General features: G+C 42.6%; 1 protein-coding gene across 1 annotated transcript; it reads right to left on the bottom strand.

Annotated features, from left to right (window-relative positions):
* Positions 1-2,896: 2,896 nt before the first annotated feature.
* Positions 2,897-4,868, bottom strand: LOC103644044 (peroxidase 50). The gene is made up of 4 exons (XM_020547304.2): positions 4,293-4,868; positions 3,997-4,191; positions 3,705-3,870; positions 2,897-3,576 (listed from the first exon to the last, which is right to left on the bottom strand). The coding sequence occupies exons 1-4, from the start codon at positions 4,521-4,523 to the stop codon at positions 3,170-3,172; spliced, it is 999 nt and encodes a 332-aa protein (XP_020402893.1). The 5' UTR covers positions 4,524-4,868; the 3' UTR covers positions 2,897-3,169.
* Between the last annotated feature and the right edge of the window lie 8,291 nt (positions 4,869-13,159).

The following is a 13,159-nucleotide window of genomic DNA, read 5'->3' as shown; positions in this document are numbered from 1 at the left end:
GACCGCAAAAAAAGACTGGACTATCGACCACATGCTTCGCAAAGAGGTCGGTCCTGCATTGGACTCTTCCTTTGATAAGTACAGTGGCTACGTAAAGAGCGAGCTGCACCTGCACCCTGAGTAGCGTTTCTCCAAAGAAACTTGCCTTGAGAAGCTTGTGTAATAAATAGCCGCTGAGTGCAGTCTGCCCGGTCCACCGATGAGAGGGAGACGGTCGTCTATCATCCTCATCGTCATTATTGAGCACTGTCTGGTACTCTGGTCAAAATGGTCAGTTTGGACTTCACTGAGTTCTATCGTTGCCCTGTGAGGATAACCGGTTGACAAAGGCATTACTTAGCAAGGTTTTCTGCTGATTGCTTGCATGAAGCCGATGAATTAGCTTCAGTAGGAGGCAGACGATTTGAGTCACACACCGCATGATTGGTTGCCAGATCCTACCCGTCCAGGCTCGTGGCATGCGTTGACTGGGTGCGAGCGCGTGTTTGGCTGCCGTGCCTCACGTCCCCGGACTGCACGCGCGGATGCACTTTAGTGCCTTTTTCACTGTTCAGCCTGCATGCGAGGAGAAACTAAAAATGGCCTTCGCTAGGGGACCAGGCCCGCACCAACCAGGCGCCGGAAGGACAGACAACCAATCAGGCTCCTTGGTGGTGCGCACTGCAGACCGATTGCCAGGACACAAGCCAGCCAGCTGGTTGAAGATTTCAAGGTTTCACCTGCTCAAAGAAATGCCCTGCGCAACCTGCCAGTTTGCTGTGTCGACCGCTGGTGGCAGCTGCATCACATAGACAAGCTGACTGTCAAGGACTGGGTTGATCAGGACGACCTTGACCATTTTGTTTAGAGTTTTGCTTGCCAAGTTGATAGTGATTTTTTTCAGTTCGATTAGTGTAGGTGCTGGCTGGAGGTAGACGCTGGTAGCATATTGACTGAAAGTGGCAGTCCAGTCCTATATAATCTTGGGGGAAAGGGCTCCACTTTTCAACCGAGCACTAGATACTATTGTTGCGGTCAGGGGCGGAGCCAGGATTACGATATAAGGGGGCCAGTCAATTCATTAATATTATATGATAATTTTTTTTGTATAATGTTATCAAGTTTAAGCACTCGATATGGAATAAGAATTCTAGATCTTTATAAATTATTTTAGTTCATAAGTCCATTTTCTAGCTAATTGATATATTGAACTAAGGACGACATAACGATGAATATCCGACTAATGAGATTTAACTTTTATATAATGACTCTAGTATTCATGAGGCAGCTAACAAATTTTTGAGATAATTCAAAAATTTGTCAACCTATGTCGGTACATGTCAAATTTATCGTGTACACACCAACTATCAGGTGACAACTTTAGTTGAAGTTTGTAAATTTTGTTATTCACAAGATCTAATGTAGTATGTATATAAGTTGTTGGCGCTCATTATGTTGCTTCGCGTGATCATCTTCTTTGGGCTTTGGTTGTGGAGCTATGGCAGAGGTAAGTCAAGTGGTCAGTGGCAATCGACAGTTACCTAACCAGACGATATGATGAATCATAAAGGTGTGGGGTTCAGATATCAGTGTCTACAAGCGAATTAGGTTTGACGTTACATGCGCCGATTGATCATTCAATGAATATTATATCTTATATTCTTTGTCTATTTTATACTTTGATCGGCATACTATAATAGAGTTATGGATCATGTATTACCAACCATTTTATTAAACCTTTGATTAATTATGCTGCACAAAATTTAGAGTATATATATTTAGATACATAAAACTTATACTATATATATAATTCTCTTGTACGTGTACGTCTCAGCCTTGGGAGGGGTCATGGCCCCTGCTGGCCCCCCTGGCTCCGCCCCTGGTTGCGGTTATCAAGCACTAGATATATCTAAGAAACTCGTTCATACAATCCAATATATCTAAATAATTTATCTTATTCACTAGAACCCTTCGAGACACGGCTTTATTTATATGAATTGTATTGGTGGAACCATATATTATACTTAGAGAACCGTGCCATAAACGTTCCTTCATTTTTCAACTGTGTTTGGATTATTAACTTGCTTCTACAGATCAGATGTGAAGGTTCATATTAGTTTTCACTTTTCAGTTGCCTGACACAGATAGTTAAGCCGTGGTGTACCAGCTAGGATTAGTTTTCAGTTGCCTTTATAGGTGTGCACGGATCAGCTCTCAGTTTTCTCGTATGGAGGATTGACAAACCGTGATCTATAAGAATTAGTTTTTTTAAAAAAGGAAAGCGAGTAACACACAACTGGATTTTATTTCGTGGGAATCGTACAGGAATCGCTACGTACTCCAGTAATAAGCACGCTCAATGGATAGAAAATGTTTATGTTTTTTTTAGAATTATAGGTTTTATCTTTCCTTGAAACGTATATCATGAGGATTGACGCCGAGGCTACAGAAGATGACTCTTGTTTATTGATAGCAGTAGTAAGATTATTAATAGGCGCAACTTGTGCGGGCTGTACAGAAGATGACACTGGCAAGCGTTCAGTACATTTTATATGTCAATTTCGTTTGAGGTTGTCACCCGCCCCCTTCAAGGTTCAAGCTTATTTTTACTTGTGATGACGAAACACCGCGTTAACAATAGTTGCACGTAAAGTTTGACAAATCCAGGCCTAATCACCAATAATTCGAAGATGGAAGGTTCAGCAATCAGCACGCAGGTTGCGGTGACGGCACGTGGTTTTATGTTTGGGACTCGGTAGCGATCGATCATCGTCCCACTCCCACCACCAAACTGCCCGGATAATAATCCAACACAATCACACTGCGCTGCTGCTGGGGGTGCTGCTTGTATCGACAAAAAAAATGCGGGGAGTTTCGTGTAATTCAGTCGGCAATTGGCACGCACACACAAAAATCATTGCGAGTACCTTATTCTTGTACATGTTTTATTCGTCACTTTTGTACAAATAATTTCGGAAACATCTTATGCGCATTAATTTATTATTATTACACACAGCTTCAACAATCCACGCATTCAACGAATCAAACAGGACAGACGACGTATTATTACAAACAAAACAAAACAAAAAATACTCCCCTCTCCCTCTCCCAGAACATGCATGTCAACATGTACACGCAAATTCGTGCGCGCGCACACGTACGCATGCAGACGCAATTTTTTTCCCCTCCGTCAGTTGAACACGTCGCACCGCTTGCGGATGTTGCCCCGCGCGCTGGACTTGGCCCCGACGCGGCCGAGCCTGACGATGGCGTCGGCGAAGGCACGGTGGAAGGCGGCGGTGCTGTTGGCCAGCGAGTCCACCGCGGGGCGCGTGCGGCCGTCGGCGTAGAGCAGCTGGTCGGAGGCCAGCAGGCCGCCGCCGTCCTGGAGGTTGCGGTAGTACTGGTTGTCGAAGCGCGAGGGCGTGGCCTGGTCCATGAGCACCAGGCTGTCGGCCCCGCCGCCGTTGGGGCACTTGCTCGCCAGGAAGCTCGCGTAGCGGGGGTTCAGCGTCGGGTCCGTCGGCTGCCCCGGCCGGAAGCTGTACAGCCGGCTCGCGAACTTGCTGCAGTGCGCCAGCCCCACGCTGTGCGCCGCTGCTCGATCGGTCACCACGCACGCACATTGTCAAACATTAAGTTCCATGGCTGATTCACGCATGTACAAGTTAATTAATGCATGTGTCTGACGGCTGACGCTGGTGCACATGCACGGCGGATCGGACCTGAGAGCGCGACGAGGTCGGACATGCCGAGCCCGTGTGCGTTGAAGACCGCCAGCAGCTGGTCCATGCTCTGGTTGGGCTCCGGCAGCTGCCCCGGCACGCTGCTGGCCGTGGAGCTCAGGCCGTCCAGCCTGCCCAGCTCCACCTGGAAGAAAGGCCCGCCGCTCTGCATGCACGATAGGTACGGCGGTGGTTATTATACGATGATGTATCGTGCGTGCCTGCTGGGCTGGAAGGCATGCAGCGGGCATGTATATATAGTGTAGCTCCAACGGAAGCTTAATTAAAGTACCATGAAGATGGCGTCCCGAGTGGCGAGGGCGAGCACGTCGGCGCAGGAGACGGTGTCCGGGCAGGCGGCCTCGACGGCGGCCTTGGCGCTCCGCACGGTGTCGAAGCCTTCGGGCGCGAGGGACCTGTTGTCGGGGGCGTCCTTCTCGGCCTGGTTGCGGGGCGTCGATTCGATCAGCACCGAGCCGTCGCAGCCCTGCGCGCGTATACGTACGTACGTACCACCGGTTCGTCACTACACGCTGTGGGAAACGGCCGGGCGTACAGAATGAAGCTGGTCGGAACGACGGAACGGACCTCGACGAAGCAGTCGTGGAAGAAGAGGCGGACGGTGGAGCCGACGGTGCGGATGGTGGCCTGCAGCCGCTGCTGCACCACGCCGCGCACGATGGCCTCCACGTTGGGGCAACTGCTCGCGTAGTAGTTCGGCCTCAGGTCGGCCGCGCCGGGCTGCGCAAGGGACGCGACCACGGCGACCGCGAGGACGACGACCAGCGGCAACGCCTTGCCTGCCGACGGCAAAGCCATCTAAACCGGTTGCCCGTTGCCCCCTGCTACTAGCTCGATGCCTCGATCGTGTTCTAGGCTTCTAGCTATCTGTATATCTACGGTGGTGCAGAACTGGTGGATATATATACATCATGGGGTGTACACCCACCCGACCCAAGGAAGGTGATGAAGTGTCGATCGTGAAATATATATATATATATAAAAGACTCTGACGAACAGCAGCACGAAACCGAGAAGGGCTGACATTTTTGAGCAGAGGGGCTATGTCATGGTCCGTGGATTTTGTATCTGCTCGTGTGCCTTGTGCTCTCTCGCTCACTACCGAGTCTTCCTGCGTCAAAATGGGATGCTCGAGGGACATGCGCTTCCCTTGAACGAGACATGGTTGAAAATATATGCCGTGTGTGGTGCCTACTGCTTAGGCAGCTTATTAGCTCATGCTAGGAATAGCGCTCGTGCGTACAACTGATTAGTTATTGTTTTTTTTCCTTTGTGGAAAGAAACTGATTAGTATTTGCTTTATTACCAGCAGGAAGCAGGAACGAAGTGTCAAGTTGCTTCCATTGCAACTGTGCAAGTGCCTGGAGAACCGATCGAGAATGGCGATGCTCTCACTGTTTTGAGTCGAAAGGAGATGAAACCTGATTCTGATTGATCTAGCATGATTAAGGAGGGCTTTAGTTCCTCTAAATCACACAAACATGACTGAAACTGTGGCCGCCTCGTTCTATCCTTTTTGTCCATTCAACCAAACGCACCCTAAATCACACAAGATTCCAGATTACTAGTGCTTCGAGCCACACGGGCGGATGCAGCGGTGAGTCGGGTGCTCCCCTCCCCTACTGCCATGGAGAGCCATTCCATGAATTTTCAGAGCCGTAAGAAAGAGTAAAGATAGAAGACGACTATATGTCCGGGAATTTGGTCATCACTACACTTTGGTTGTAACTTAAAATGTTTGTTGCTGGGCGGAACTTGTGTGAAACATGGAGCCTGGATGTAGCTGTTTTGCTTAACCCTCTCTATTTTTTTTTTCTAGATCCACCACTGCTTCGACCTCCGTTCTTGCATGCATTAGACGTCAGTATTGCATATCGGACGAACGCTAGACGGTTCCAAAATCCAAAGTGCTCTGATGGAGAGCCAGGTATGCCTGCTAATAATATCTTTGCACTCCAACGGTCTGCTCTTGTGCTTCTACGATGCCTGATTGGAAGCTTCGTCGTCTTTGTGCCCTGAAGTTTGATGCCTACATGGTAACATTGACATATTGCTAAAAAAAACTTATTATTATGATATCTCTGCAACCGACATTACGAAAGAAACATGTTTCTGCAAACTCCCATGAATTTTGAACTAAACACAGAAAAAAATAGCCTCAGAGGTTAAATGACAATATTAGTTAGACAAAGGGTATAGTCGACGCAGTAAAATGAACTATTTCCAATATTTTTAAGAAGTGATGGTGAACCCGTTCGCTCTAGGGCTGTTAAATTTAATCCAATAATCGTCTCCTTTAAAATAGTAAAGTATTTAGAGTACATGTGCTGGTAAACCAGGTATATATGCACGGGGGCAAAACATACGACCAACGGAGTCATGCTAACTACAATTTATTGTCTGACGATCATATCCTAAAACTTCTTATTAACTATTAAACGGAGGCTATTCATGATATTATCTATATTATTTTTCACGTAAGGACAATTTTAATAGAGAGCTTTATGACATAATTACCAAGATTTGATACGTCATCTTTATAATTAATCTGACAGCTCAGTAAATGCGATGATATGTTATAGTATTAAATGAGAATAAAACTTCTTTAAGATTTTCATTGAGACTAACCTAAAAACAAGAATTTAAATTTTATTACCAGCTGTTCGACGTCGATGGCACGCCACGCCACGCGCGAGCCTTGAATGGCGTAGAAGGAAAAAAAATGAATGAACTATCATCTGGTTCAATCAAATCAACTACTCCCTAAAGAAAATATCAAATCAGCAGCCAGTTGACAACTAGGCTTTTACGAGCAAACTGCAAAATAACTCAGCGCGACTTTACGAGACCATCAAAGTTTTTTTTTTCTGGGCAATTTGTTTAGGCAACTTGCCATGCATTTGTCATCGTCAGTTCAACATCTCTCGCGAGCAGGTTTCAACTTTCGTAGGACTAGTTCTCGGCTTCTCTTGAGGAGGAGCCGAGAGCAGAGTAAGGGGGTGTTTGTTTAGGATTATAATCCACCTAGATTATATAATCCAACAATTTTTGAACTAACTCTTAGTTCAAAAGTTGTTAGATTATATAATCTGGATAGATTATAATCTCAAACAAACACCCCCTAAGCGGGGTAGGAATGCATGGAGCCGTGAAAACAAGGTTTGAATTTGAATGGCGTTTTTTTATATATGTCAGTCGAAACTCAAAACGTGGTGGTCAAGGCAATCTAGCATGCATGGATCCAAAGTCCAAATTAGTAATCTGGCCCGGTCTATCCAATAAGGCTCAACTACATGTTTGGCAAGCTAAACCATATTTCTGTCTGTAACTGCTGGTGATGTTCGCCAAGAACCATTTCCACTTCGCTTGATCAGTGGCGGACGCAGGACCAAAATTCATGGGGGGCCAAAAACTCACATGACAAATCAAGCAAAAGATCGTAAAAACCAGTGTTACATTGAATTCAAGTTTTATATCAATACATGACATAAATTCAAAGAAAAAATAAATAAACAAAAGAAGTAAATATACTCTTAAGTTCTTACTAGCCTAATAAAAATTAGGTGTACCTTGTCGAATATTGATCTCTTCGATGGATAGGTGTGCCGAGAAAGGGAAGTATACATCTATGGGACGGGATCAGGCGGTATCGATAAGAATGGGACTGGGCCATAGTTAAAATGTTTCTGGATCGATTGAATTGAAGAGTGGTGTCATGGGTCGTTGGTCGACACTTTAAAAAGGAAGTATACATCTATGGGACAGGAATATTATGAATTTAGTATGTTGATTCTAATGGGCCGATGATCTCGGGTTAATTCTATGGGTCAAGGGTCGTGTTCTAAAATTTCAATAACAAACTAACACTAGTGTAATATCATCTCATTATACCATTGAAACTTAGGCTATCTCTATCAGATTCCTTATCTTATCCTCTATTTTAAACCTTACTCTATAAACAGTATCATCTATAGTTCTGTGTCTCCTATTTTACACTACCTGCTGGAGACAGTGTTATACTTATACAAACAGAAAACTTCAACCGACCTAAAACTTTAATTTTTCTCTATACTAACACTAAATAAATATTAGATATATAAGAGAGAGAGAAAATTGAGGGGGGCCATGGCCTACTTTGCCTCCCTCTCGGTCCGCCCCTGCGCTTGATACGCAAAGTGTTTAGCATGCACACACGCTGACGCGGTTTTGCTGATTCACTCACGTACGAAGAAGTATAAGTTTTACCTTCACCTCTCTTAACGGAAACAGCTGAGCAGCTTCCGCATTCTTCATTAGAAAAAGGTAGTTTACGATTTAGTACATCTTTATCTTAAGTTGCTTCTTCCATCCTAAAATATAAGATATTAAAATATTTAATAAGGTATCCTAATAATATAATGCATTATAGGTAAATTAACCTCTGCAAGGCACAGTCACAAAAGAAAAAACTTCTGGAAGGCGCCAAGTGGGGTGAATGTTGACTACCACTGCACGCCCCCTTATGCAATATGTAGTTTCCGTTAAACCTGTAATTCCCATGTACTATGTTTGCTAACATGGCGTCTGATAATGAAATGCTTATGGCCTAGTTTGGGTACTCTAGTATTGAACTCAATCTACATGTGTTGAGGTGAATTGATGTGTAACTTAAACTAATTTACACCTTAGTCCACTTCAACACTGGATTGAGTTCAATATTAAAGCACCCAAACAAAGGATCGTCCTCTCCCCCGTTGTCAGCCAAAAAATATATGTACCGTTCATTAGATCAAAATATAGTAGCCGCTAGATCTTTCGAGTCTTGCGTACTTATGTAGCTTATTAGTTTTACTCCATAATTTATTTTGAAGATTTTAAAATACTTTATATTTCAGGTTAGTCTTCACCTAAGTCTAGGGGTGGTAATGGATCATGATCCAAATGCTTCTTCACAAATTGGTAAGGTCATAAATAAATTTTAGTTCAAAAATGAATATAAATAGGGTTCAATCTTGGGGGTCATCTTCCTCCGAAGGTCCTAAAAAACGTGACTAGTCGAATGTTTCTAGTATATTTCTAGTATGACATGGGTTATTACATGGGGACTTCGGCTTCGGGATGAAGTTTTTCTCTCGTGACAGGGTGGAAACATAACCCGAAGGTGATGAAAATAGACAATGGAGCTATAGCCGAAGAGCTTCAGCTTGACGTGACGACGAAGACAAGTCTAATGAAGACCAAAACGGGGACAAAGACTATTCGATCCTTAATGAATAATGATTTGTGTTATGTTTATAAATGAATGTTAAGGACATAAATGTATTTTTAATCGGGCTGCGTCTCGTGCCTATAAATAGATAAACAGTAGCACCGTAATGTTCACGCCGGATTGTATTTACTATCTCGCATTCACACCTTCGAGCAAGTTGAATGTATCAATGTAATATTAATACTGTTGATATTCATACATGTTTTATGGAATAAAGAGATGAATGAATTAGTAAGATAGGGTTATTGTCTTCGTCCTTGTGCATTCTTATTCGCATGTTGAATGATGAAGGTGTATTCTTCTTGACCTTCGTCTGATGAGCATTATGCCTTAAAGAAGATAATGCTTCGAAAGACGAATGTCATTAATCTTTAACAATTGTGTTGCTTTATTCTTGATTCACAACATTTGAGAACAAGTGACCAACAAATTCTAATCCGATCCGATCCTTAAATCTTATAGTGTAAAATTTAAAGTCCATTGTCACTCATACCTAAGTCCCTACACTAAGGGTGTGTTTAGTTCGGCTTTCTAAACCGGATTCACTGTCAAATCTGAAATCTCAACTAAATAGGTTGAACAACAGAACATATTTCTAAAAATATATAGATTTCTCTAGTTCAATTCAAAATCACATCCTCCCCCTAAATTATGTATATATTGCTGGTATATAGGCTGGTCCAAAGCCTCTACAATAGGACACATACAGTCCAACAAGTATCACAGTAAGCGGGACTGATAATCCTAGATTTAGACTACAGCTGTGTAAACATAGACTAGTACAATGCATATATATTGTTACAATTTTCATTTATGTATTAGTAAACGTGCGTGTTTTGTTGGTTAGGCGATTGTAAATGTAGATTTTGAATAAATAATTATAGTTGGAATCTTCATTTGTGTATAGTTTTTGTTTTTTATCATTTAAACGTGAGGAAGGAGAACGATGGTGTTTTATACAGTAGAGAAAGGTATCCTGCGTACCGCCTTGACTGCACTCGTGAGACGGTGAGAGGCAGCGCACCTAGACGTGCCTCCATCTGAATGGCGGCAGGCGAGGTCACAGGTCTGACGAGGATACTGCAGCCGGATGCATGGTCGGTCTGCTAAAGGTTTTTGTTAAGTAATTCTAGTAGTGTTATATGGGCAAAACATCTCTATATAAGGAACTTGTACACCCCCTCATAAGACAGAGATCAGAAAGAGGCTAGAGGTCCAACCCTATATCCTGTGTCTCATGTGTTTCCTCTGTCGTGCTTATGGGAAGGGAGACAGGTTCTCTACGACTTCTCGCGTCTCTACTGCTGATGGGAGGGAAGGGAGCGGATCTGGTGATCCGTGGTAACGTAGTTCTCAACATGTTATCAGCACGCTCTACCTCGACGTTGCTATGAGATTGGATCTGCATCAACTCTCTGTCAATCCGGCAGGTCTCCGGCGTAGCCGAACTGTCCTACGCGATAGTCTTCAATTCCTCTCCTACGCAATACAATGGTATGCCTTTCTGTATAGATTGAATAAACAGTTCGCGGTGATAAAAATGGTGGCAGCTCTGCTGACCACGATGGGGAGATAAGCTCCTAGCCACCAGAAGTGGATCAGACGCTGAATCTGCATGAGTTTCCATTCCAACCAATAGGCGAGGAACCACCTCGCATGGCTGCATGCAACCTGTACCATGCGGCCACCAATCTGTTTTTCTAGAAGAAAAATGGTAATGGGTCACGTACCCATGCAACCAAATACTCCCTCCGTTTCTTTTTATTTGTCGCTGGATAGTGCAATTTTACACTATCCAGCGACAAATAAAAAAAACGGAGGGAGTAGCCCGCATGGCCGCATGCGTCCATGTTGCATGTCACGGTTGAAAAAAAGGAAAATAGGCTTGTCATTTTCTCCATAAAAATCTATTAAATTAAGAAACTTTGGTATAATTTTAATTTACATGCATGATCTATGTTATTTATTTCCTGTTGTAAATAACAAATAGAATAAATCATGTTATATTACAATTTGTACTTTAATTAATTATTTCCCGCAGTAAATAATTAGTACATGTTTGAATATGGAAAATGCTTTTTACACCTGATGTGTCATGTTCATGCATTAAATTTGTTATTTATTTTTTCTGCTTTTATTCCCACAGTAAATAAATAACATAAAATTATTAAAATGCATGTGAAGGTTATATTGTGTATACTCAAATCGCTCTAAATATTTGCTATGTGTTGAGCCTTCGGACTCACATCGAGCGATTAAATTGTATAGTTGGTACACAGATGTGTCGATCAGGTTACATTATTAATTGGTTGAGTTAAGACATTGGCTATTGGCTGCGCCCTGACAACACAACACAGTATTTGTGTCATACGAACTTGGATGCTTCATGTGATTGCTATGTCGCGCTCTCTATTAATCGGATCGCTCCTGTTGAGTCAGATCGCCATCGCTGAGTCGCGTATTTTTTGCATGCCCTGTAGGCATTGTCTGTCAGCCGTGATCATCGAGCCACAATTACGCCTGTTGTGCACGTTGTGTGGACTTATTGTGTACCCCAATTACTGAGCCATAATTGTGCCTGTTGCGCTTATTACGAAGGCTTGTTGTGTTGTCGTAGCCCTGATGGCCGCACACCCGTTGACAGCAGACGCTAGAGCTTATACTCGCGTGGATCGTGGTGAGTTGTTCAAGCCCTCTAAAGTCACATTATGTGCAACCTTCATAAACAATTTTGTTTGGCCCTATATTTTATTTGACTGTGTTGTGTGGCATTATATAAATATATCGCCAAGTGGCCATAACAACTATATCAAGCTCTATAGTGCCTGGAAATCTGGGAAAATAAATTGAAAAACAATAAAACACAGATAAGTTAATTTTTTTGCTCTCTCTCCTCATGCATAAAAGTTTTATCCGAAGTAAACAGAAGATATATAATGCATGAAATCTTTTTTGGTACAGAAGACATCACAAATTGGGATTTTATTAGTAAGCAATAAGACCTTACCAAATGATTTAAGGCTATAAATCTTAGTTATACATTGCTCAACCAGATGTTGACACGTTGCTCTCTTTGTCGTTGAACGACATGAAGCGAACTTTGAGATAAATGGCTAGTACCCTAGCAACACGAAGTTGCGAGTACATCAAAAGGTTACTCTGAGAAAATATTCACTATGTTGGTGTGCAAAAAAAACATTATGTGTTCCCGTCGAACCACTTTACTCGTTCTGTCTAGGACCTCTATGCTTGTGTTGCATACATCTCTTAGAATTGTAAATACTTATAGTCGTAGAATTGACTAGGTATAGTCCTTTGATTGGTATGATATACTTTTAAGCCAAATGGTAAAGATCAGTCCTGAATGGACATATACCTGGAGTTTATGTAGCAGAACTACATTGGATTCCACCTTTGAAATGCTTATCGTAATCTATCTCTGATCTACTAGGTGTAAGAAGAGTAGAAACTAGCTATGAAATCTCACATCACCACAGAGCTTAAATCTAAATTAGACATTAATATGTCCTTGGTCCTTGGAGCCAGAAGAGCCATATGCCTTGACCACTAGACTACTAGTGATGATAATTTGTGATAGAAATATGAAGATCTTGTGGAGACCTGTTGTATCCTCTCTACTCCTGATGATTTCTTCTTATGAGAGCACTACTATCTGTTGTTGAAGCCTGGTTTTAGATGGATAACAGTCTTGTTTCGCTATTGCCAAGCAGTTATCACCATTTGCTTAATCAAAAGCTTAAGAATCAGGTGGGTTTTCCCAGATAAAACGAATTCTTGGCCTTGTATGTTCTATTCCAAAGCTTCTCTTTTTTTGCTGAACAATGAAGAGATCGAAATAATGCTTTATAGAACAAATTGGTGTGTAATATGAGGAGAAAAGTTTGCCCTGTTGGCAGCTTACACAACAAATATTTGACTGTTGTTATAAGTTCTCTCTCAGAATTATAATACCTAAAAATGTTGCACAAATTGATACCCAATTTCAGAACAGTATGAGATCTCTGCATATAAAAATCTTTGCTTGGCAGCATTGGCCTGATGCCGTGCACTTCACTACCAATATAAACACACACATTTTTCCTATGTGCTTAAAAGCACAATGCAACCAATGAATGTCTTTGTGAGCGTTAGACCCTGATGGTCATTTTACTTGTTGATCTGAAGT

Source organism: Zea mays, chromosome 1 (assembly GCF_902167145.1).
Source record: "Zea mays cultivar B73 chromosome 1, Zm-B73-REFERENCE-NAM-5.0, whole genome shotgun sequence".
Classification (NCBI taxonomy): domain Eukaryota; kingdom Viridiplantae; phylum Streptophyta; class Magnoliopsida; order Poales; family Poaceae; genus Zea; species Zea mays.
The sequence above is the reverse complement of the archived record's forward strand: the minus strand, read 5'-3'. Positions and strand labels throughout refer to the sequence as shown.

What these genes read in the sequence shown, in the direction of transcription:
- LOC103644044 (XM_020547304.2), bottom strand. Translation starts at nt 4,523, where the DNA reads ATGGCTTTGCCGTCGGCAGGCAAGGCGTTGCCGCTGGTCGTCGTCCTC. An exon ending in CTCGGGACGCCATCTTCATG is followed by an intron (nt 3,871 to 3,996) that starts GTACTTTAATTA and finishes TCGTGCATGCAG; the next exon opens with AGCGGCGGGCCTTTCTTCCA. An exon ending in CGACCTCGTCGCGCTCTCAG is followed by an intron (nt 3,577 to 3,704) that starts GTCCGATCCGCC and finishes CCGATCGAGCAG; the next exon opens with CGGCGCACAGCGTGGGGCTG.